Source organism: Numenius arquata, chromosome 3 (genome assembly GCF_964106895.1).
Source record: "Numenius arquata chromosome 3, bNumArq3.hap1.1, whole genome shotgun sequence".
NCBI classification, from domain to species: Eukaryota; Metazoa; Chordata; class Aves; order Charadriiformes; family Scolopacidae; genus Numenius; species Numenius arquata.
Window position 1 is genome coordinate 16550453 of NC_133578.1, and position 24881 is coordinate 16575333.

General features: G+C 42.1%; 1 protein-coding gene across 1 annotated transcript; it reads right to left on the bottom strand.

Annotated features, from left to right (window-relative positions):
- Positions 1 to 615: 615 nt before the first annotated feature.
- Positions 616 to 23954, bottom strand: ERCC3 (ERCC excision repair 3, TFIIH core complex helicase subunit). The gene is made up of 15 exons (XM_074145013.1): positions 23919 to 23954; positions 23563 to 23768; positions 22310 to 22546; positions 20814 to 20863; positions 19304 to 19439; positions 18949 to 19113; positions 17667 to 17871; positions 16421 to 16735; positions 15064 to 15248; positions 11255 to 11457; positions 7162 to 7258; positions 6855 to 6972; positions 6415 to 6533; positions 2351 to 2503; positions 616 to 1492 (listed from the first exon to the last, which is right to left on the bottom strand). The coding sequence occupies exons 1-15, from the start codon at positions 23935 to 23937 to the stop codon at positions 1358 to 1360; spliced, it is 2343 nt and encodes a 780-aa protein (XP_074001114.1). The 5' UTR covers positions 23938 to 23954; the 3' UTR covers positions 616 to 1357.
- Between the last annotated feature and the right edge of the window lie 927 nt (positions 23955 to 24881).

The window sequence follows — 24881 nt, forward strand, 5'->3', positions numbered from 1 at the left end:
CTCTACAAACTCTCAGTAAAAAACCCACCTCTTTATACACTACCAAGTAGCATAACTTATTACTTAGAATCATAGAATCATGGAATCGTCTAGGTTAGAAGAGACCCTTGGGATCATCGAGTCCAACCATCTACCCTACTCTACAAAGTTCTCCCCTATACCATATCCCCCAACACCACATCTAAACGGCTCTTAAACACATCCAGGGATGGTGACTCAACCACCTCCCTGGGCAGCCTATTCCAATGCCCGACCACTCTTTCTGTGAAAAATTCTTTCCTAATGTTCAGTCTAAACCTACCCTGTTGGAGCTTGAAGCCATTCCCTCTCGTTCTGTCATTAATTACCTGTGAGAAGAGACCAGCACCAACTAATACTTACTAATAATACTTACTACTTACCAGCACTTACTAATACAATATTAAGCAGAGGTTATTTAAAAAGCATTCTTCTGCCACAAACCACCCCCACCTCACCTCAAATTTTCTAGAAACGTACTGCAGTCTTCATTAAGAAAAAAGCCCCAAACTTGGGAATCTCTCCTTCACGCCTCTGCTTCCACCTCACCTTATGCCAAGTCAAAACGCCTTTTGATTCAATCGCAACTCCTGTAGTGACATTGCACTGTTTAGCAGTTACCACGGTTTTATTGCATGATTAATAAATAGAATATAAACGACACGGGAAACAGCTTTTATTTCAGCAATTTCTCAACAGTAGCAAGAAAAACAAGGAAAATGGAGCACAGAATGTATTTGTATTTACTAATGCTTTCCTTGAGTTTACTTTGGAGACAGAGTTCCTCTTTCTTCTTGTCTTTGAACTTCAAAATATTTCCGAACAGTCCATAACAGTTTTTGGACAGGTTAAATCATAAGTATAAATTAGGTCCCAGTTTAAAAATATTACATGAAGTGCTCCTAACAGGATTTGTTCAGCTCAATGATTCATTTTTAAGCGTTTTAAAAAACAGTATTTTGTTGAGCAGACACAATAATCAGATAAATAATATTTCAAACATCAGTACAAACTTCATTTACAAAACCTTTCCAGAATTTTTTCTGAAAAAGGGTCTTCAGCTGATAAAAATATATTCTATTAATTACCCTGAAAAGCAGACAGGTATAACCAGGATCCAGTCACTGGACGCTATCTCTCCTGGGGTAACATTTAGTTCCTTTTTTCCTTTCACACTGTTCCATGAGAGCACATACATTGGTAAGTAAATATGTGGCTATACAGATGCATATAAAAAAAGTCTTTTAAAGGACCTGTCAGAAATTTCAACTCCGTATTTTTAGTTATGGAAACAGGTACATGGATCCAAAATTTTAACAAAATGCACACATGAAGGACATCATTTCCGGAAGCGTTTAAATAGCGGATGGATGTGTTTGTTTGCAGATGCCTTACTCCGTGAAGAGTGGTATTCCATGTAAACCGTGTCATCTGCTCCTGACATAGAGCTCATTGTGCCCGTACGACGTGACACCTGCAAGTAAGGGGAGAGAAACCACGTGCTTAGTGTGTGATTAGGACAGAACAACTCTAACCTGCTGGTGCAACTCTAACCTGCAACTCTAACCACTGGCTACTGGCAGCACTTGTCAGTTAGTGACCTTCGTGCCAAAAAGCCTTCCAAGTTCTTTTTCTTGAGAAGAACTTCTACAAAGAAAGTCACTGCCTGCCACTCACCGTAAGTATACAAACGTATGTAAGGCTTCATATGGAAAGATACCTTAGAGTGGGCATTCATAATGCATTTCGGCACAATGCCATCTAGTTAAAATTAACCCTAAAAAATTATCGCATTGTAGCTTGATTTTAACTCACGTATCAACAAATGTTTCAGGCTATTTATTTTTCTTGTATCTGTTTCTGAAAATGTCAAACTACGACCTACAATAATAGTACTTTTCTTGAAAACGAGCAAAAGTGTCCCTTACGCTTCGGCCCTCTGGCCATGAGGAAATCAGGGCATGATTCAAGGAGCACAGTGTCACCACAAAAGAGTACGTGCTCCAACGTGTGTGCATCTTAAAAACATTTTAAAATATTTTCATTGCTTGTGACTTGGAAGATTTACTTCAAAATCTGCAATGATAGATCCGTCATCTTCTCCCTCAAATATGATGGAGAAGGACATGAATTCCATGCCTAGCTTTTTTCTAGTGCCCAACAAGTGAATTACTTAACTAGCTAAGTGCTAATGCAGCTTAAAAAAATAAACCTTCTCCAACGTTTCACAAAGATATGAGGGCATCGATGATGGCATCACATTTAGAATTAAAATGGAACGGTCCAGTTGTGTCGCATCTGTGATCATCCATTTCAAAGCATTCTTCGTTACCTGAGCTGACTTTGAACCATATTCTCCAGCAACTACTTCCTCCTCAGCATCCAGGTCAGTTGCTTGCAGGACTTTCTGGAGAAGCTGCTGCTGTTCTTCTTTGGTTGAAAATGAAAGTTCTTCTTCTTCCATCCCTGCAAGCTTTGTTATTACCTAAGAAACAGAGCACAGTACAAGGTGAGGGCTCTTCCTCGTCAGTGTTAACTATTCAAAACCAAGACAAGGACTTTGGATTCCATATCCCGTTGGAACTGCCGTCAACTTTTATTAATGGTCTGAACAGCTTAATGCTACAGATAGCACAGATACATACAGAATCTTGCTACGTGGTGTACATATATATACAAGCACACATCCCTTGTTATGTTCTAGCTGGAAATGCAAAATAAAACCTTTGGGAAAAAAAAAAAAAAAAAGAGAAAAGAAAGGAAAAGCAAAGCTCTGGACAGAGGATGTCAGCCAAACGCTCTCCATACCTGCTTGAGAACCTGATGAAAACACATACAGCTCAGATGCATATTCAACTTACTGTAAGGTTAGCTTTATGATGTGGGCTCAAGATTTCTGTAGTATAAGAGCTAGTACTTTATATTTAACAAAAATAATCCACTAGCTTTCCAGACATTGAGAATTTTGGCAATAAATGTTGAGGAATATGGAGAAAAAACCCCAAACCCTAACAAATGGAGATGTATAATCAGTTGGTGAGAGACAGTGCAGCAACCTGCAACAAAGCAGCAGCAGCAGAGCAAAAGGACGCTTCCAACGTTTGGGTAATTTCGCTGTTCAGTTTGTTCTCTCTGAAATTCTTATAACTCATTTGATAACCATGGATGCGGGTCACATGCCATCTACTGGCAATGTAGCGCCATACACTCCATTAGCTGAAAAACCTCCTCTTCTGAAGAACTGAAAAGCTCTCAAGTTTCCATTATAAAGCATCGCAATAGGCAGCTTGCTTTCTTAATTAGAAGTATTTCGAAAATTTCACAAGAAATATTCCTGCAGTTAAACACATTATGCTTACACACAAGAATCTCGGTTTTCCCCACTATGTTTCCAACTTGGAAGAGATTTTAAGAAAGACCTTCTAATTCAGCCTTTTCCCTTGATTATGTAGTGTTTCCCCTCCTTACCTTCTTTTTTCAGCTTCTCTCTCGAGTCAATGCAACCAGAAACTAATTACCTCAGTAATCTGGGCTGGATCTGATCACGAAGACTGACAAAACCCAGAAATACAGCTTAAGGTAAACCAAATCCACATTAGACACAAAGTACTGTTTTTGAAAAACAGTAGAATGAACAATCCATGTTGTGGGCTGTTGGCAATGGCAATTTCCAATTCGAAAATGGATGTTTTTCTGAGAAATGTCCTTGCTTTAAGAATCCATTCAGAGAAGCAACCTGTCCTGCTGTAAGGCTAAAAGAACACGATGGTCCCCCTTGTTTCTTTAGAAGGGCATGGGCTTTGATCTTCTCAAAAATAAAGAAAAAGAAGTCACAAAAAGCAGTTTTAAATTACATTAGCCTGTTTCCAGTTGTGGTTGCAAAACAGAGCTAACGTAATTCATAGAAAGGAAAGAATTCCCACTGCATCATCATTTTTTTAAACTGTTCAACAGATGCCAAGTTTCAAGTTATCCCCAATTCTTTGATATAGTGGTTTAAAATGTAATATATCCTACATTCAGCCTCTAAATAAAAACACAAATACAGCAAATAACTAAACTATGGTTAGCTAACACAAAAAAACCGCTAGCAGTAAACTCCAAGCAGTAAATTGTGATGACAAGGCTTCTATTTAAGAAACAAAGACAAGATATGTGAATTAGCATAAAAATATTATTCCAGTTCTCTTTTTGATGAAAGGCAGAGAATGTAGCTATTGAGAGTTTGCGAGAAGCAAGTAAGTCCTAGGAAAAAAGTGAAAACTGTTACCCTTACAATGGAGTAATGAATTTTTAATAATTTAGGAACAAAAAATTCTGAAGGAGAGGACATCAGCACTGAAATAAATTACCTAAAGATGAGGTAGAGTCTCCATATTTGGAAGAGTAAGAAAGCAAACATCTCCTGGGGATGACATAGACATAGTTGATCCTGACTTGGAATGAAGAAACAGAATAGATGGTTTCTTGGAAGTTTCTTCCAGCCCTATTATTCTTTGATGCCAGCTATGACTAAGCCTTAAAGTTTGGCAAACAGAAGAAAATAGATATTCTAACATTTTGTTCCTAAACTGCAAATAAAGAACATTCCCGTACTGGTGAGCTCCAGATACTCAGCTGCCACTTGCACTGCTTTTTTTTTCCATATTACACCAAAGCTCCTAGGACTAGGTCTTCCTTGCAAAATAAGATCCCTCTATCTTAACCTCTTCCTTAGTTCTAAAATCCAAATTCAAAAACAAGTAAAGGGATTTTTCTAATCTTCTTGGCTATAGCCACGTAGATGCATTTGCTGTAATTAGTTGCAGCTTAGTACCGAGCTACAATTTTGTCAAAATATATTCACTACAAAGCAAAACATGGTTTTTACCTATAAGCTGTGACATGTCTGTTTCTGTGTAAGGACCCCCTTAAAGTTCTCTTTAATGGGCCACTGATGACAGAGCAGTTATTTACTTGTGTCCGCCTCACGAGGAAAAGCTCTCCAATAACGAGGCCCAAGTGCAATCCGGCAGAGGCTGCTGGCCCTTGCACCTCCCGCAATCCGTGTGTGATTCTGTCAATGCCACAAGCCTCAGCTTGTTCCCTACAGGCAGATATGAGAGCCTTATCTTTTATTCTTCTTCTCAGCAATGTCTCTTATTGGTAAGGCTTCTAATGAGTAGTAAAATCCGGTTTTGTAAAGGAATAACCTTCCTAAAGCAAGAGCTATCATGACACTCTGTTGCCTTTAACAAGCCAATCGCTGGGGCAGCCCATGGACTGAAAGAAAAATAAATTACATACACTGTGAAATCTATAAAATACAGGAGCTTTGGTGGAATGAGATTTTGTATTTGGAAGATGACAACGTATAGAGATACATAGTAACCTGAAGTACAAGGGGTGATCAGTTTTCAAGTATGTCTGGGGAAATGAGGCCGCACTCAGTCCTTCACAAAAGGGACTTTAGGGGAAACTTCTGATTTTCAAGTCATGGCTCTGTCAACACTGAAAATGTTCTCTATTTTGAGGGAGTATGTTTTAGTCGTAGGTAAGAAGATTTACACTCTGCAGTAACAGTCTTTTCCTGTAGTAAATTCTGTCATTTCTCGATCAATTAATATTCAATCCAGTGATTTTGGTGATATTACAAGAGGAGGGTCAAACTGTCGGTGGAATCTAAATAAGCACGGTGTGAAGACCTCCATAGGCCAGAACAGCTTCTGCTATCAGAGCCACTGCAGCAACACGTCTGCATCCCGACTGGTTTTCTGTACCACTGCGGGCTTTGGACAGCACAGTGGAAACGGTGCACAAGAAAGGTATTTGTTTTGGAATGGGTTGCTAGACACTTCAGACACCTAACTTTATGATTCTCAGAGTCAGATGTATGAATGTAGGATGGATGAATCCTGCCCGTTGCATGTTGTCGTTAGCCACAAGGAAAAAGATGTCCTCCCCATAGTGAGATACTGGCCTGAGACAGGAGTTCTCTGGAAATTATTTGTGACTTGTGATTTTCTGGAAGTTTTCTGAATCACTGCTGGCCACTACGACATGAACACCTACCAACAAGGCTTTGTGCACAACCAGTATGATAATGTATAACAGGATGGACAATTGAAGATCATGAACATAAACCAACCATGCAAGTAATGTCCTGCTTCACTCCCCAGCAGAAGCTTGGTTTGAAGTTAGAATACTTACCTTCCTAGAAGCTGTACTAAGCTACTTCTGTCTACCCTCACAGTAATACAGATGATAAAACAATACTGGAACAGTTCTTGCTTGCGAGCAAACCCTTCATTAATACATTCCACAACTGGAATTTTCAAGTATTTGACCTAATACTAACATGAAAGAATATGAAAGTTATATTCTTAGGCCACAAGTATAACAGAAGGGACGAGTTACCTTGAAGCTATAACCTTGATCTACAAGAAACCGTTGTCGTTTCGTTGAATATGCCATTTCCTGAGTGTCTTGGGATACAAGAGAATAAAAAAAGGCATTGTATTCCTCTGCCACCATGCCTAGGAGACAAACACATCGAGTGATTAGTTCCATTTGGAACACTGCAAACCAAGAACATAAAAGGACTGGATACTGAAAACTGGTGTTTAAATCAATTGTCTCTCCACAAAAACAATCTGCAAAGTTTAGCTCCACCCAGAGCTGACATTAACTGATTGGCAAAGTACACAGCACGGGAATTCCTACTCTTGTTCTTAATAACTTGAGAATGGGTGAAAAGGAAAAAAATGGAAAAGGAAATGTAAACTAACGCGATTACACTAGTGCAGTTCTATGATGCGATGATCCGAGGCCCAGAGCCCAACAACCACTTCATTTACCTTTCTTGGCTCTCAGCACTCGTCCCAGTCTTTGAGCCTCCTGTCTTCGAGACCCACCATGGGATGATATCTGAATCAGAACATTGGCTTCCGGCAGATCGAAGGACGTGTCACCTACCTGTAAGAGAGAAGCAGCCTCTGAGCAGCATCTTATTTCCATATATGCTACCCAAAGACTTCATACAAAGTACACCTCTGTGAGCTGCGATACAAAGATGTCAAACGCACAACACACGCGTACAACTCACTCTGAAACAAACTTCATTCTGGAGATGGGTACAATGACACACTGAATGTCCTCACTTACCTTGGAAATGAAAATAGTGTTGATTTTTGGGTTGTGCTTGAAGTTTTGTAGAATTTGCATTCTTTCTCCTTGTGCAGTAGGACCATATATATAGGGTCTGAAAAGAACAGAACGCGTGCAAATTAAATCAATTCAAGATTTCTCCATCATTTCTTACGAGGTACTAAGATACCACGGCAGGGAGCATGGTACACATTTGAATTGATATAAAACCAAACCAGACTTTGGTACAGCTTACAGTTTACTTCTAGCTTGTTTTGCTCTTTATGGCAGCCACCCAGTTGTTTGTGGAACCCCCTGCAGCAACCTGGTCTGCCAGAAATAGATTCTGACAGTAAGAAAAGTTTTGCAATTACGTGCTCCAATGAAGCTGTAGATCAACAGACTGAATACATTTGCTAAGCCTACATGAAAGACTGAAGGCAGCTGTTAAAATAAGAGATTTTTTTTCCCTCAAATCTACTGAGTTAGCACATTGACAGCTGCGACCTTTGCTTCCTCGAAAATCCAGGCTTCTCTATCCATGACATGCTGAGTGTCACAAGTTGGCTGTTATTCTGGGAATTTTTTTTTTTTTGCCTTTGAAGATAACCTCTTGCCCCTCCTAATACCTTCTGGACCTACTGAAATGAGAACAAGGTCCCAAACGTTTCATGGCCATGAGCAGCTCACAGTGGCATTTCACTGAAGGTTTATGATGTTTGATGATGAATCACTTGGAACATTCAAGATCTCAATACAGAAGGCTCACACAAACTCTTGGTCACCCACAGACCTCAGGAGTAACTTGGGCTACTATGAATTTTCCAAGATTCTCTCTAGAGTCTGGCTGTTTTCTTCCGGCCTAAACAGAGTTAAAAAAAAAAACCAACTAGAAATGGCAAAGCCCACATAAGAAACGAGAGGCCTGCAGGAGTGCATGGCCACTGCTTTTTCATCTGTTGCACTACTTTTCCAACTGCTCGTTAACAAGCATCTCCAAATAACAGGAATCATCAAGTTCTACAATTTCTGTTTTGTTCACACTTCCATTCATTATTTCTAACACGAGGAACCAACCTCAAATGTTTCATTTAACTTTTAATATTGCACATACATGGGTGGTAGCTGAACATAAACATGCAGTGCATAGTACTAAGTTTTTCTTTTCTTATCAACTAACTCCTGGGCATTGGCTCCTCTTGCTTTCTTTACTACAATCTATTCTAGTTTTACCAAACAGTCCTAGTCACCTGTAATCTAATTCTTCTGTTTAGTGTATTTAACCAGATTTTTAGAAAAATGCAATTGAAAAATGAAAGTGGCAAGTGAGTCAACTCTGAAACAATAGTTTTATTATTTAGAATCATAGAATCATAGAATGGCTAGAGTTGGAAAGGACCTTAAAGATCATCTAGTTCCAACCCCCCTGCCATGGGCAGGGACACCTCTCACTAGAGCAGGTTGCTCAAAGCCCCATCCAGCCTGGCCTTGAACACTTCCAGGGATGGGGCATCCACAACTTCCCTGGGCAACCTGTTCCAGTGCCTCACCACCCTCACTGTAAAGAATTTCTTCCTTATATCTAATCTAAATCTCTTCTCTTCCAATTTAAATCCATTGCCCCTTGTCCTGTCACCACTCTTCCTGACAAAGAGACCCTCTTCAGCTCTTCTGTAGGCTCCCTTCAAGTATTGATAGGCTGTTATAAGGTCTCCCCGGAGCCTTCTCTTCTCCAGGCTGAACAACCCCAGCTCTCTCAGTCTGTCTTCATAGGAGAGGTGCTCCATCCCTCTGATCATCCTCGTGGCCCTCCGCTGGACCCGTTCCAACAGGTCCATGTCCTTTCTGTGTTGAGGACTCCAAAGCTGGACACAGTACTCCAGGAGGGGTCTCACGAGCGCAGAGTAGAGGGGCAGAATCAGTAACATTTTTAAACCTTAGTTGAAAATTCATTTAATATTTAAATTTTGTCAATTTTAAACCCCAACAAAACTTAAATGGAAAATTTAAACTAAAACTAAAGCATTCATGAGCCTTCTGTTTCTTAAACACACCAAGAAGGGGTTAAAACACATTTTTTAATTAAGGACAGAATAACCTAGAACTCCTGGCTATCAATCCTGCATTTCAATTCCCCCCCTCCCCCCGATCCTACTTGACAATGATTCATTAACACATATCTGAGTACCTTCCTGGACCTACAACACCCAATGCTAGACTAGTTTGATTTTTTTTTCTAGAACGACCGCCTTTCCTCGCTGCAAAAAGCCATTTGAGGAATTTACAAAGATAGATCCCTCTCCCATTAACTGCCATAACTGTCAAAACCAGAGAGGCACAGTCCTTCAGAAGCAGTGATTTAAACATATTAATAACACCAGCAGAAAACAGTCAGCGCACGCACTATACGACACTGGATGACAGACTCGTGACAGAGTAAAAGCTGGCTACGTAAATTTGAATTCTGCAGCCCCCCAAATTATAGTCAAAATAATTCCCTGCCAGCACCAAGGGAAAGGGGGGTAAGGGAGGAGCCAGCAGAGACAGCCAGGCGAGGGCCATCCCTCCCTCCATCCAGGACCCCAACCACCCCACATGCCTGAACCAGGTCACGAGCAGTGTGGTGGGGTCTGGCTAGCCTGGGGACAGGCAGCCACGGCCACAACTGCTGTACTCGTTGGGCTGCTCTCTCCTCCTTACACATATTAATTCCTGCCCCTCCCAAACCAACAGCTCCCCTTGTTTCAGCATGCTCATAGCAAATTATGACAGAAAATTCTCTGGTTAAAACAAAGACTCCCTCACCTTTATCCGGCACTGCAAGCCTCCTTCTTTCTAACACTGACAGCCGGATAACCTGGAACTCCACACATGATACGAGGAACAGAGAATTCACTCAAAAACATGAAAAGCAAGCACCTAATATTTCTTCAACTGGTTTTGCTGCCCCAGTTCTGCAGCGTCTACGCCACTTAACCACTGCTGTGCTACTTAGCAAGCACCCCTTCCCAGCATCGCCTTTGCTGAAGGCTTTTTCTGTGGTGCACTGAGCATGGCTAGAGACATTCCAGAGGCATCATTACAGCTAATCTCTGTCCAGACAGATTAAAAAAAATGATGAAAGAGACCACGGGTGTTGGAATTCATCCAGCACCGTTAGCTCTGCTTACTACTGGATGTCAGAGCAAGCCAGCACAACACGGCTGTTACACTACAGTCAAAACCAACCACGGATTTTGGAAAGTGGTTTTGCTAAGAAGTACTGCTGAAATTCCTAGACATGATATCATACGCAGCCAAAATGCCCCACAGCTTCCAGCAAGCAAGGCGTTATGTGGGCTATTATGTTGTTATGTGGGATGAGGCCAGCTTCTATGCTTATTTTCCCCAATAATTGCTCTATGCCTCATCCTGGCAAACACTCTCCCTGATCATCCCTCCCCAAACCCTACAAACACACTGATGCTAACCCCAGATTAAAATCCATTTGCGCAACCTTCAGTAACTGCACTCACGTTAGAGTCATTTAAGGTAGCTGAAGAGCTCACGGGAGCAATATCCTTTCATTTATTAAACTCTTCCAGCAGTTCTAGGCAGTGCACTGGTACAGCACAGATCCCAAAAAGGTTTGTCTTAAGTTTTTTAGACAAGGTTAAGACCTTTTGAGAACCTGAGGAGGAACACTCTAGTCCCAAAAGATCTTCAAAGATGCAGAGAGTGTGTATTTGAAAACCTGTGTCTCAGAGAGATAGGGGAAGCTACCATCTGTTAAAGAAATAGTTCTAGTGATATCTTTAAAAGCCCCACATTTTTCCACTGGCTTTCAAGAATAATAAAATGGATGGAGAAATACTAACAGTCCTTCACAGAAATCTTGGATGAAAACTCTGAGGTAAAAGCTGAACAGATTCTTTTCAAACAGTTCTAAACTGAAATAATGTTGCAGTGCCAATAAAATCCACCCGAGAAAACACCCTCCTCCATAGGAGGATTGGAGTTAAATCAAAGTATTACATGAAATATCTAAAGACTACTGAAAGCTGTGAGATTATGAGGCAATTTTCCAGGAAGGAGGAAAACAACAGGGCCACCGTGGGTTGTGAACACTTACTTCCCAAGCCTGACTGCGTACTCCTTCAGTGCAAACACATTGTCAGCAAATACGATGATTTTATCATTCCGTCGCTCGTGAAACTTAATCAGGAACTGGCAGGCTCTGAATTTATTTGGGTTCATGGTGTACAGCAGTATCCGTTTCTTTGTTTTGATGGCTACGTATTCTCTGTAAAATTCAGGTGACATTGGGCACCAAACCTACAATTAGAAAACATACACACACACACACAGAGTAACCCTCCGTTAATTATTTATTGTATTCCAGTGGGAATTGAGAAAGTACGGGGGGGATGATAATGCATTATGACTTTCTGTATAGCGCAGATTTTAACACAGTAATTTCTGTCCCAAAATGAAAGCTACTGGTTGGTGCAGTCTCCAGTACTGCCAAACTCTGTTTAACCTTATCAATATTCTGGCCTTCCAAAATGCGTTGGCAGTGGGTTTGGAACAAGACTGGAAGATATTTCCTTTATGTTTCATACTTAATAATTTTACTGAATGCTACTACTTTTTACAGAACAATAACTAACAGTATGAACTATCTATGTAATCTCCCTGTCACAGCAGTCAAAGCTTTTTCCATAAAAATTAATTTTCATCTGAAAACTAAGAGACACATTTAGTCTTCATTACAGAACAAATTTACCAATTTTTTTTTCATATACCCATAAAGGAGTGACCTTTCTGGAGCCCTCAGCACAGGAAAGACGTGGACCTGTTGGACCGGGTCCAGAGGAGGGCCAGAAAAATGATCAGGGGGCTAGAGCACCTCTCCTATGAAGACAGGCTAAGAGAGCTGGGGTTGTTCAGCCTGGAGAAGGCTCTGGGGAGACCTCATAGTGCCTTCCACTACTTAAAGGGGGCCTACAGGACAGATGGGGAAGGACTCTTTATTAGGGAGTGTGGAGATAGGTCGAGGGGTAATGGCTTTAAACTACAAGAGGGAAGATTTAGACTAGATATAACGAAGAAATTTTTTACAATGAGGGTGGTGAAACACTGGCCCAGGTTGCGCAGATCGGTGGTAGATGCCCCATCCCTGGAAATGCTCCAGGTCAGGTTGGACAGGGCTCTGAGCAACCTGATGTAGTTGAAGACACTCCTGCTCATTGCAGGGGTGTTGGACTAGATCACCTTTAAGGGTCCTTTCCAACCCAAACTATTCTATGATTCTTTATTTTAAACAGCTATTGAGTCTACAACTTTCAAAACACTAGGGCTGATGAGAAGTTTTCAATACGTTTCCCTAAGGAACTATTTTATTACGTAAATACGTATCATAGTATCACACAAGTCTAGGCTGAGATATTTTTTCTACTATAGCATGAAAATAGAAGAAATTATGAAGTTTAAAAGTTTATGCCAGTGCAATGACACTAACTATAGTGCATATAATTTATAAGACATTAATTCTGCTGTACATTGGTTATTGTTCCATATCCATTGCACAGTACAAATTAACAGAATACTGCAAAGTCCCTTGACTACATTAACAATAAATTTATGCACTGAATAGGCTCCATTGTTATTGTATGCTGTCTATATAAAAGATTTAATATTCTTAAATCAGAAGACAGTATTTCAAGGTCAGAATGAGATATGAATACTGAACATTTGATTGTAGTAAAATAATTTATCTATTGCTCAATGCTTCTGACTACATAGCAAACCGAATATATTCTGATTTGTATTTGCACTCTCTTCTGGATTTGGAAATGAATAAGATCTACCTCTCACCCCAATGATCTTTTTATTTTTACATTTTGCAAGACGCACACTCCAAGCCAAAAACTTACGTGTGACAGCTGGGAAAGGGATTATTTTTGAATTACAAAATTCTAAAAGTATATTTAAAGAACAGGCTTGTTCTTTTTTAAACTTCTTTTCACTTTTTTATCTGTGCTGCCTGTTTTCTTTTAGAGCAGTGAAAGAGTAGTACCTGCAATGACCATGACCTGCCTTATCACACTGCCCTCTCTTGCCACCTGGAAAGAACTGCACTTAAAGAGCAAACCAGCCATCTTTCTTCCTGTGGGGAATAAGCCAAGTTGATTACAGATGCTACTTCTCAACAACATGTCAAGAAAATCCAAACAAATATGCAATGCAGTTGTGCATGTATTAGACTTGTCATTTATCAACCATCAAAATGGCTTTTTTTTTTGATTCTTTGCTTTTGGTAGTCCTATCCAACGTTATTTCAAAACACTGCCTTAAAGAATATAAACTTGCAGGTTTCACACCATTCAAAAAAAAGGTTGCCTGTGCCTCACATTTTTAAATGTCTAAAGGGCAGTTCAGGGACTGAGACGAAATATGCTCCCAAGGCAGAATTAACCAAAGTGCCCAAACAGTCAAATTTGAATTTGCAGAATGGTTACTCTCCCTTCAACCTAGTTATTTTCTAGATGCTCTTCACTTGTGCTCTATTACTTAAAAATAGTTGTAGGGTTTTTTCCTTCTACAGCCTCCAGTTTGCACAAAGTTCGGCAGGAGAAGAGCTGACCTGTATCTGCATCTTTTATTCCAGCACCAGAGCTAGGAAGAATTGCATGAAACTAGCAAGACAGGTTTGAAAAAAACACCCAAACACCCAACAAGAAAAAAACAAACACCACCAAAAAACAAACCCACAGACAATGAAAAAATAAACAAAGAAGAAAGAAAAAAAAAACCTGGAAAATCCCAAGAGAAACTCCACCACAGCAAGTTGTAGCTGCTAAAACTTCATTTCCATTCAAGTGGAGTCTGAACAAATTCATGAAAAAGAAGCCCACTGATGGTTACAGAGAAACCAGGTATAGCTCATAAATGATTGAGGGCTTGGAAAAGTATTAGGAGAAGTACCAGATACGTTTGCCCTGTTTTCATACCCTTCTCTAAGTATCTTTCTTGACAATTACCAGAGACAATATATTAAGTTAGACCTTTAGTCTGACCCAGAAAGGTTTACTTTAACATTCTAATGTGTCTGTGTGAGAGGTTTCCACTTCTCCAATACCAGGTTTTTCTCTGGAAAGAGAAATGCTGGTAGAACAGAGGTCACACCCTTATTTTGGAAAAAATAGTAAGATCCGTTCCTATGTTTTAAATTTCCACCCTCATGCATTCAGGCTTGAAATAAGCAGGTACTTTCTTTTTTTTTTTTTTAAACTTTCTACTATCTTTCTTTTGTTTTAAGAGAAGAATTTTCCTCAAATTACAGTCTGTCTACCAGTTGAAGTCTCCAAAAAGCAACTTCTGTTGTACCACCTGATGTAATGCTCATCATAACACCATGTTGTACTACCACAGGGAAGCGAGCTTCGAGTACAAAGTCATGTCAGACAACACAAATGTCAAGTGCATCCAACCAGGTCCTCGCTACTGCAACCACTGTTCACTTGTCCAAATGCTGACTTGGGGACAGCCGATCAAGCACCACAATCCCCGCCAAGAGAGAGTGCTGAAGTCACTCTGAAGAATCATAGAATCATAGAATGGTTAGAGTTAGAAGGGACGTTAAAGATCATCCAGTTCCAACCCCCCTGCCATGGGCAGGGACACCTCCCATTAGACCAGGTTGCTCGTGAACATGTGTGGAAAAATATGTGGCTACTGGATTTGCCACATGTTCATATTGACCAGTGGCAGTCATGCCTAAGCTACAAAGTAAATGAAAAATTGTAATGGCATTTGTTTTTCCCAGTTAAATACTTGCAAATTTATACATCTTTCTTAAAAAAAACAACAACAAAACAAACAAAACCCTCCACAAGCATACTAAATAAACACTAGTAGTACCAAAAAGCAGAGCATCACCTCAGCACACTGGACTTTAGCAATGTAGCCGCTGTTCTGCAGCTCCATCCAGTTGGCTTCATAGAGCTTTGGTCCGATCAGGAAGTTCAGGTCAACAATTTTATCATCTTCTCTGACCAGGGTAGCAGTCAGCCCCAGCTTACAATGAGCTTGTACAATAGTGAGCACACGTCTGAACATTTTCGCTAAGAAATGCAAGACAAATTTTCTGTTTACTTTCCTGAATGGATTTAGAAGACAAATACTGCAACTTAAAAAACCGCTTTCATCACCTCCTGAACACAAAGCAAGCAAAGCACTGGGAAATTTTACCCCATTTCACATACGCTTCTAACAAATCTGTGTTACAGCAAAACTTCACACTGATTGCAGCTTTAGTTTATATCTTCAGTGTAGTCTGAAAATCCCAGTAAACCGTCTGGCATCTGCATTAATTTTCATTTCCTGAGAGAAAATTAATATACTCACAGGTTACACGGCTTGTTTTAGGTCATACAGTATTTCATAAAAAGAACTATAACACAAAGACTCTTGGCTGACTCTGCCACATTCAGGACTCATCTTTAGTATTGCTAGAGAACCTGTAATTGCGGGATCTGAAGACAGAGAGGAGATTCTATACCTTACTTTTTATGAAACCAAGAAAGAACAAAAGCAAAAGAACGGTGCCAGCAATATGCTACTTTGATAAAACGGCAGCTAATCATCAAGGTCTACTGCTGAAATCCATCATTTCTGCAGATAGCAAATTATATTCAAATGAAATCACGGGAACAAGGTAGAGCAGCTAACAGAACCCTGGGTGGTATTTTTAGCCAGGATTATTCCACAGACACTTTAATACTACATTATTGCTTTCCTAAAGTATGGATCTCAATTACACAGTAATTTCAAATACAACAGCTATTTCTGGACAGTCATCACTATGGTTACTCATATTTTATTGAGTAGAACTAGATGTTAAAAGGTAGCCTACAGTGCCACTATATCTCGAAAGCAGGCAGATGAATTCCTCTCCTGTTCAAAAGTATATAAACGTAATTCAGTGCTTAAGAGCACTTTATCAACCCACACAGAAGGAGAAGGCACTTGTATTTTGCACTGCCATTACAGAAAACACAGTGCCTAATTTGAAGAGTTTCAGAAAACTAATGGTCAGCTGAACTCTGTAGTATTAGAGGGAAAAAAAAAAAAAAAGTAAGTATAAGAAGGGAGTTTACTTGTCTCAAAACCCTAAGCCATGGGTTTGCTCACTATATGAATCATGAGAAAGACAGTAAAAAACCACCACTTCTAAAAGAGCCAAGTAACATTAAAAGTGTATGTAACATGAAAGGTTTGCACACCGTTTCCTTACCAGGGATAGTATGTACTTCATCAAGTATCATAAGGCCCCACTCCTGACTTTTAAGCCACTCCATTACTCTCTCTGCTTCCCAGGATCTTTTTGTGGTGTGTCCCAACATGGAGTAGGTGCTGATAGCAATAGAACAGCCAATGGGCTTGTCTTTGGCATCGGAAGTGAACCGACATATCTGACTGTCGTCGATGGTGGACCACATCTTGAACTGGGCTTTCCACTGCTCTACCGACACTGCCGAATTACCAAGGACCAGACACCGCTTGCGGACGGTACAGGCGGCTGTCACACCAACTAGAGACTTGCCAGCACCTGCAGGGGAAGAACAGTGATATTCATTAGTCACCTCTCGGAGATCACTGAGTAGGAGAAGGAAAAAAAATAAAGAGCGAAGGAAAACAGGAAAACTGTGAGAGGATATGAAATCACATAAGAGCAAATTCTTCATTGTATAACATTGTTACACCAGTCTTAAATAAATGTAGTATTCACTTCTAAACAACCAGCTGGATTGTCTGCTGGACACATAACTGTATTTTCTCAAGAAAATCATTGTAAACAATGGCTTTGCCAATTAGAAGCAATCATTTTAACATTTTCTTAACTTCAAAAACATGTTAAATTCCAGATGGCTACAGAAAGCTTCCTCTAGAGATGACCTATCCCACTGCCCCTCTCAGCTATGTTCATTCCCACATGCAGCAAGTCCTCAGATCTTTCCATTCCTCCTTCACACTTCTTCCAGCCATCTCTGACACACTCTCCCAGGACCTCACTGTATCTCCCATGTGCCCCCGCCACCCCAATCCCAAGGGCACTGGCATGCAGTGCCTTCTCCCTTTTCCATTGCTTCCGATAGGTCCCAGTCTCCACATTCCTCACTTCTTTCTCAAGCTCCCCTGCCCACAACTTGTGCATACAAGCACTTTTCTTCCTTGTACCCTCTCTTATGCCGTATTTGTATTCCCAGTTCTGCCCACTCTCCCTATTCCCAACCAAGGAACAAATGATTCCAACGCCAACAGCTTTGCATTTCACTGGAAGACCAGCAGAGCTGACCTAGAGGGAATAGTGAAAGCATGAGCAGGAATCTGAAGCTACCACAACCACAGATCAGCTCTTCAGTCACTCCAGGGACAGCTCTGTTAAGCAGGTGCTCGACAGCTCTATCAACCGGGCTCTCCCTCACCACAGCCTCACCAAAAACCAACAGGACTCTGCATACCGGTACCCAGAACCTTACCACATGGCAAGACAATAACACCAGATCTGGCTCGCCCATTTCCAAACATCTTCCTTAGGCTTTTCTCTTGATAAGGCCTGAGGACAGCTGTAGGTTTCAGATCTATGTTAATATCAGGATTCACGGAATCATTTCTGAAATCATATTCTGCCAGCAAGGGGTACTCCAAATGGATACAACGCTTCTGAAGTTCTTCAATCATTTCCTGAAGAGGAAACAAAGCTACAATGGTAAGTTCTCCACATCTAAATTAATTCTTTCTTCTTTTTTTTACCAAACAACCAGATTATATAGTACCATATGAAGTTACATTTATCTTTTATGCTCATGAACTCTGTAAGAGTTAGTTTATTCCAAAAACTTTATTCATGGCCACATCCCCCTCCATTTTAAATAACAGTTGAAATTAGAGACGTTTATTTAGACAGATGGAAGAACATGACGCATTAATCTCAGATGTGCTTTCTATCCGGCAGTGACTAAACTACACCCTGAAGTCCTGCAACAAAGAGCTCAATAACAGACACAAAAGGTTCTGTGTGTTACACAGAAGGACCTACCCAAGTTTCACATCTGTTATCTGGAAATTCTTTGTACCCTGGTATTGCAGTTATTCCACCACAATCGCAGGCTGATTCAATCACCAAGAGGTTGTTGGTTTGTTTTGTTTGTTTTTTAAATAAACAAAATAGCTACTAAGCTATCTTTTTAAAAAAATATGTTTTCCCCAGTAAGACATCGTGAGAATCACTGAGTCCAGAAACAAATTGAGAAATTTTACAAAAGCTCTCTGAAGGTCAAGCCATGACTGCGCTCCAACCTCCAGCTCCCCTTTTCAAGCTATGAAATCAGAACCACCAAGAGTTCCTCCTGCAAACATGAATCACAAAACAAAAACAGAACCCACACACACACATTAAAAAGTAAAAAAAAAAGCTCTGAACCCAACAGCAGATTTGCCCTCCACTGAATTCTCACTTGTCTTGCCCAAAGCAACACTAAGCTGCACAGGACAGGAACCTCCCTTAGTCTCTGGAGCCTTTCTCTGGCCTGCGAGCACTATTCCTTGTGGGCAAGGACGGAACAATACCCAGTCTGCTGCCCTCTGCACTGGAGAGGAAGATCCTAAGATTTTGGTGGGCAAGAGGAAAGAAATGTTAATGACTTCCAGCGATCTCCCCTATCAAACAAAGAGCCACAGTACTTTAATACTCTCATGCGTATTTGCAAGTCCTGGGCAGATTCCCCAAAGCTACAAATGCAGAGGCTACAATACTCATACCTGCTTGACTTCAAAAGACACTGTCTGCGTTTCCTCCTCCTCCTCCTCATCTTTGTCCATCTGTTCATAAAACTCATACAAGTCAGCTGGGACGTCTGGCTTATTCTGAGCATCTGTTGCCTGTGACGTTGATGGACCAGAGCCACCTTCGCTGGATTTGGAAATCTGAAATAGATGGACAGTAATTTTCACCAAGGGTTTCATTAGAGACACAGTCTGCTCCCCCCACCACTCCAATTTGGGCTCCTTAAGGAGGCACAGTTCACTGCTGACAGAACCGAAAGCAACGTTGATACAACCAACAACCACTCTAACCTACTATCATTCAACAATTTGAAGAGCTGCCCAAACATACCACGGATTTACTTGTGAATGTCTCTGTAATGAGCTCTGTTTCTTCACCCTCAGCATTTCGCAGGCGACAGTCTTTGATCACATGGTCTTGCAGAAGCTGCTGAATGACATCAGGGTGGGTACTTTCCACAAAATACCTAAAATTAAAGAACAAAGAAAAACATTTTAATGAACTAATCAACTGAAAAACTTACAGGAAGAGTGGCACAGATATAACTTAAAGATATAACTATCCTGGACAGTTAAAGATATAAAGATATAACTTATATATCTTAAAGATGTAACTGTCCTAAAGATGTAACTATCCCAGACGCACTCTCAATATCCAGTCTTGGAGGCGGTAATTTAAAAATAAAGAACTGATGGCAATCAAAATTTTTAAAAGATGCCTCACACCAAAAGCATCATGTACTTTGGAACTATCCATCTTGCTCAAATGTTCTCTGACATAACACAAGCAGGAAAACTCCAGCAGAACTGCCTAGAGAGAGCTCTCACACACGTCTTATTTGTGACATGTGACACGAGTCAAATTTTTTTGAGACTGAACTGAGGTGAGTCTGTGAAAACACTGGATGTGGTGTTTTAAAGTCCTGCCCACAGGACCAAAAAAGCCCAAAATCCAAATCACAAACTATCTAAAAATTTAAATTAGCACATCCTGAAATTGCTTCTCTCCCTGGAGATTCATCAATAATGATGCTGGTTGGAGATCACAGTTAAAAATATGAGCCAAGAGAGACTTAAGTCTTAAGTGACATGGGAGAGACCTTTTCCTCAGAAACACGTAGGAAGAGGACAAAAAGCTGTTAGTAATACTAGCGTTAGTTCTACCCAAAGCAGCAGGTTCAAAAAAGCAGCAGCACAAGCACAGCATTATGTTATAGTCCCAGGGCTTATCTATGGCTGTCAGACAACAGAGAACTTTGCAAAAGAAATAAAAGGAGAAAGAGAAAACACCGGAGAGGTACAGACATAGGCTCCAGGTTTACTGCTGTCTCCTCCCTTTCCTTCTGCCTACTAGAGAATCATAGGTTTAGATAAAACTGGTCAGCTCTAAACTAGTTGACCTCTCAGGGTCCCTTCCAACATTACCTTCTAGGTTTAAAACAAATCAGATTGAACCCAGCAACAAGCACACACCTCTTGCCAATGGATTTGCTTATCCTTCCTGAGCAATGGATTAGAAGTCAGAATACACAAGGCTGTAGAAAAGCTTGTCTAACCAGGCTCAAGTCATTTAGAAAGAAATGAATGAAACAACTACGTGAAAACTTCAAGGAAGCATTGCAAGTCCAATGCGAACCACCAGTAGCTCAGGGCAGCCTCCCTGAATTCACTGACCAATGTCTTAAACACTTTGAACAACCGAAAAAGCCATCCTGTATTGATAGATACTACACTCAGCTAGGAGCTGGAAGACCCAACAGCTACTGAGACCACGCGTTGATGCAGAGTTGTGCAGACAGAGGACTTTCTCTGCCAGCTTAGTTAAGGAAGAAGCCACTTACCTGTTATGTTTCAGTACCAGCTTCACCTTCCCATAGCTGACGGTACAAAGCTGCAAATGAACAACAGCAGTCATTAGGAATACACAAAAGAGCGATTCCTGGACAGGCTGGAGAGTAGGGCAGAGAGGAACCTGATGAAATTCTAAAAGGGCAAGCGTAGGGTGCTGCACCTGGGGAGGAATAACCAGTACAGGTTGGGGGCTGACCTGCTGGAGAGCAGCTCTGAGGAAAAAGACCTGGGAGTCCTGGTGGACAACAGGATGACCATGAGCCAGCAATGTGCCCTTGTGGCCAAGAAGGCCAATGGCATCCTGGGGTGCATCAGGAAGAGTGTGACCAGCAGGTTGAGGGAGGTTATCCTCCCCCCTCTACTCTGCCCTGGTGAAGCTCCATCTGGAGTACTGTGTCCAGTTCTGGGCTCCCCCGTCCAAAAAGGACAGGGAACTGCTGGAGAAGGTACAGCAGAGGACTACAAAGATGATTAGGGGCTGGGAGCACCTCTCTTATGAGAAAAGGCTGAGGGACTTGGGTCTTTTTAGTCTGGAGAAGAGAAAGCTGAGGGGGGATCTGATCAACGCCTATAAATAATTAAAGGGTGGGTGTCAAGAGGATGGGGCCAGTCTTTTTTCAGTGGTGCCCAGTGACAGGACAAGAGGAAATGGGCCCAAATTTGAACATAGGAAGTTCCATGTAAACATGAGGAGGAACTTCTTCCCTTTGAGGGTGGCAGAGCACTGGAACAGGCTGCCCAGAGAGGTGGTAGACTCTCCATCACTGTGAGACATTAAAAACCTGCCTGGACACGTTCCCGTGCAACCTGCTCTAGGTGGACCTGCTTTGGCAGGGGGGTTGGACTAGATGATCTCCAGAGGTCTCTTGCAGCCCCGTATCATTCTGTGATTCTGCCTTTGGGACCAAATGCTGCAACGCAGTGTAGGTCTTTGTAGGGAGGCACAGCATCATAAAACACTTACTCACAATGTTGCTATGGTTATGGGACACACCTGCAAAGGCATTTTCAAAAGATGCACACATCATCTCACTCAGGAGACCAGTCACAGATTTTTTTATACCCAATTCCAATCTGCTTCCAAGACTGCAAGAACATACTTGCAGGATAAGGCAGGCTACGTTTGAGAGTGCCTGGCTATTCAAGACGGCTTCCCACATTCATAGTCTTCTTCCAGAGCAAATCTGAGGAAACTTTCCCCACGTACAATTCCTACTGTCTGAAAGTGTGGGTATACATTTTTTTAAAAAAAGGTATAAACTCCACACAGGATATATTGTGAAACTAGTATGTGTGCAGCAAGATAATATAGAAAAAGACAAAAAACAGAAAAGATAAAGCCTCTGTTTTCTTAAAACAGTGACAGAATAGAATATGACGGTAAAATCAATGAATGATTAAAAATAAATCAATTAAGCAGAGGCAGCAGGAAAACACTTCACCAGTAGCAGCAGACATATTTCCAATGCCAACAGAATTGTCTTACCTTGATAAACTGAATTATTCCATCTGGGACACCAGTCTTGCTCAGTTTTTGTAAATACTCTGTGATGTCGCTCGTTTGTAAGCCAACACTAACAGCAGCGTAGAGGGAGTAAGCCGTCAGCTTGTACTCATGAATGTGGGTCGGTCTGCACACAGGCTCAGCAATGGCAACCAAAAAATCCTGTGCATATTTGTAAACTGGAGAAAAGGCTTCCAGAAAAATATGGCCATCGGGAGCCTATAGAAATAAAAAGAAACGCTGAAGGCACAATAACTTTAGTTGAACAGAACTGGGAATTTCCTACAAAGCAGCCATTATGATACAGAGACGGTCCACTATTTAGGTAGTAACGCATCACAGTGTTTCCAAAAAAGTGCCCTAGCAATGAAGTTACAAGAAAAAGAATAAAGTAGACACAGGCACATACAAATTTTGTCTGGGCTGCAGACATCGATTTGTCTGCATCCCTTCTATAGCACTAAGAATAGACCACACCCAGACTGACTGAGCTTTTCCAGACCGACGTGTTGGGGTATTTTTTCTTTTTTTAATGCTAAGCAAACTGCTTGAGCAGAGGCAAGCTTCCAGCCCTGTTCTCCTCAAACAAAATGAAATTCCTCACTCATTTTACAGTGAACAGAGAGGAAAGATGACACTTGTGTGTCACGGCATTCAGTAAGACGCCCTGCAGACACTGGCTGGGCTACCCCTCTTCCCTGTATGCCTACACTACTGGCCATGTCTTGGAGAGATTTAGTGAGATCCCTTTCAGGGCAGATACGGCACCAGTTACAGAAGATGAGGAGTCCTAAGGCTGTTCCATCCCAACAGGCAAACCCCATTGCTGTGTCACTGACGCGACAGATCCCGCTTGTGCCAATGCAGTCACTGCCACAAACCATTTTACCTTCCCCCCAGAAACATCTGGCTTAAGCTGCTCCACTGCCCGGTCCGGTCACCGGTGCACCAAGGGATAGGGCGGGGACCTGCCAAGAGGCTGCAAGGAACCCACAAATGCGTCCCCTCCAGCTTCCCTTACAAACCCGACCTGTGAGGGACCCGCTGACAGGAGCCAGCTCGCCCACCCGCGGCCCACAGTGCCCTTTACTCCATGCCAACCCTGGCCGAGGCGAGCCGCCAACTCCACGGGAAGCGCCTGGGCCCCCACCGACGCCCGATCCTCCATGCCAACCCCGGCCGAGGGGAGCCGCCGGCCCCAGGGGACGCGTATGGGCCCCCCCCACCCCACGTACCACCCAGAGAGGCCGCGAGGGGTGGTCGGCCTTCAGGGGCATCTGGTGCCGGTAGTCCTTGGCCCCGTACTCGTCCAATTTGGTGCCGCTGTCCTCCACCTGCTTCCCCGCCGCCGAGGGCACGGCCTCCTGCGACTCCTTGCCGGGCCCTTCATCTTCATCTTCCTCGTCCTCATCGTGATGGCGCTTCTTGGACTTCTTCTTCTCTGGGAGCAAAGCCGCAGCCGTGAGGAGGCGGCCCCGCGACAACCCGGAGGGGACCCACCCTCCCTCCCCCGGCTCTCCCCAGGCCCCGCTCCCCGCCGCCGGGCTCCCCCCGCCCGCCCCGGGCTGCCGCCGCCGCCGCTGCAGCTCACCCCGCTCCTTCCTGCCCATGGCCGCCGCGCCCGACGGAGGCCGGCGCCCGGCCGACGCGTCACTTCCGCCGCGCGGGAGAGGAGGAGGCCGGCGAGCCGTCGATTTTTTGTTCCCGGGGCCGCCGCCGCCGCGGGGGAAGGCGCGGGCGGGCAGGGGAGCGGGGCCTCGGTTACAGCGGGGAAAGGGAAGGGGGAAGGGCAGAGAAATGGGGGTTTGAAAAAAATAAGAATTAAAAATAGAGGCTTCCGCAAAGAGCATTTTAAATAATAAAAAGAGCCAAATGGAAATTGGGGCAGGAGACCGGACATTCCGCATTGTTCTGAAGCACGAAATTCTTAAAAGAGAAATGACACTGTTGTCCCTACAGAGTGTTTTAATATATTTCTAAGTACAATTCGTGTCTGATTTTGGAAATACAAATACATTTCGAATGGTTAAAAACAAAAATTAAAAAAATATTTTGAACATCAGCCAGCTGAAAATATATTTATCTAGTAAATCATCTCTCAAAGCTTTTATATATTTAATTATTCTAACTAAACATAGTACCCTTAAAAAACAAGTTCATAAAAATGTAGAAATGAAATTGTGGCATAAGATTACTGGGAGCGAGAGATACATCTATAATACACACACACACACACACACACGTCCAATGCATACACAGAATTACAAGGCGGGGGGGGGGAAGAGGGTGTTGTGTGTTTGTTTTTAATTTCGGAAGGCTGTTAGAGCCACAGGAGCCAGTTCCTCCACCAAGATAAACACAGGCAATTTTTTTAATCGTCTTTTTTTTTTTTTTTTTTTTTTTATATATATATATACAGAAGGTACTCCCTGGAAAGCAGCAACAGCAGCGCCGTTACTGGTAGCAACATCTCAAAAAGTAATAAATCCCTCCCCATCCCTCCCCCCCCCCCCCCCCCATCCAGACAGTAGCACATCGCACGCACACACACGTG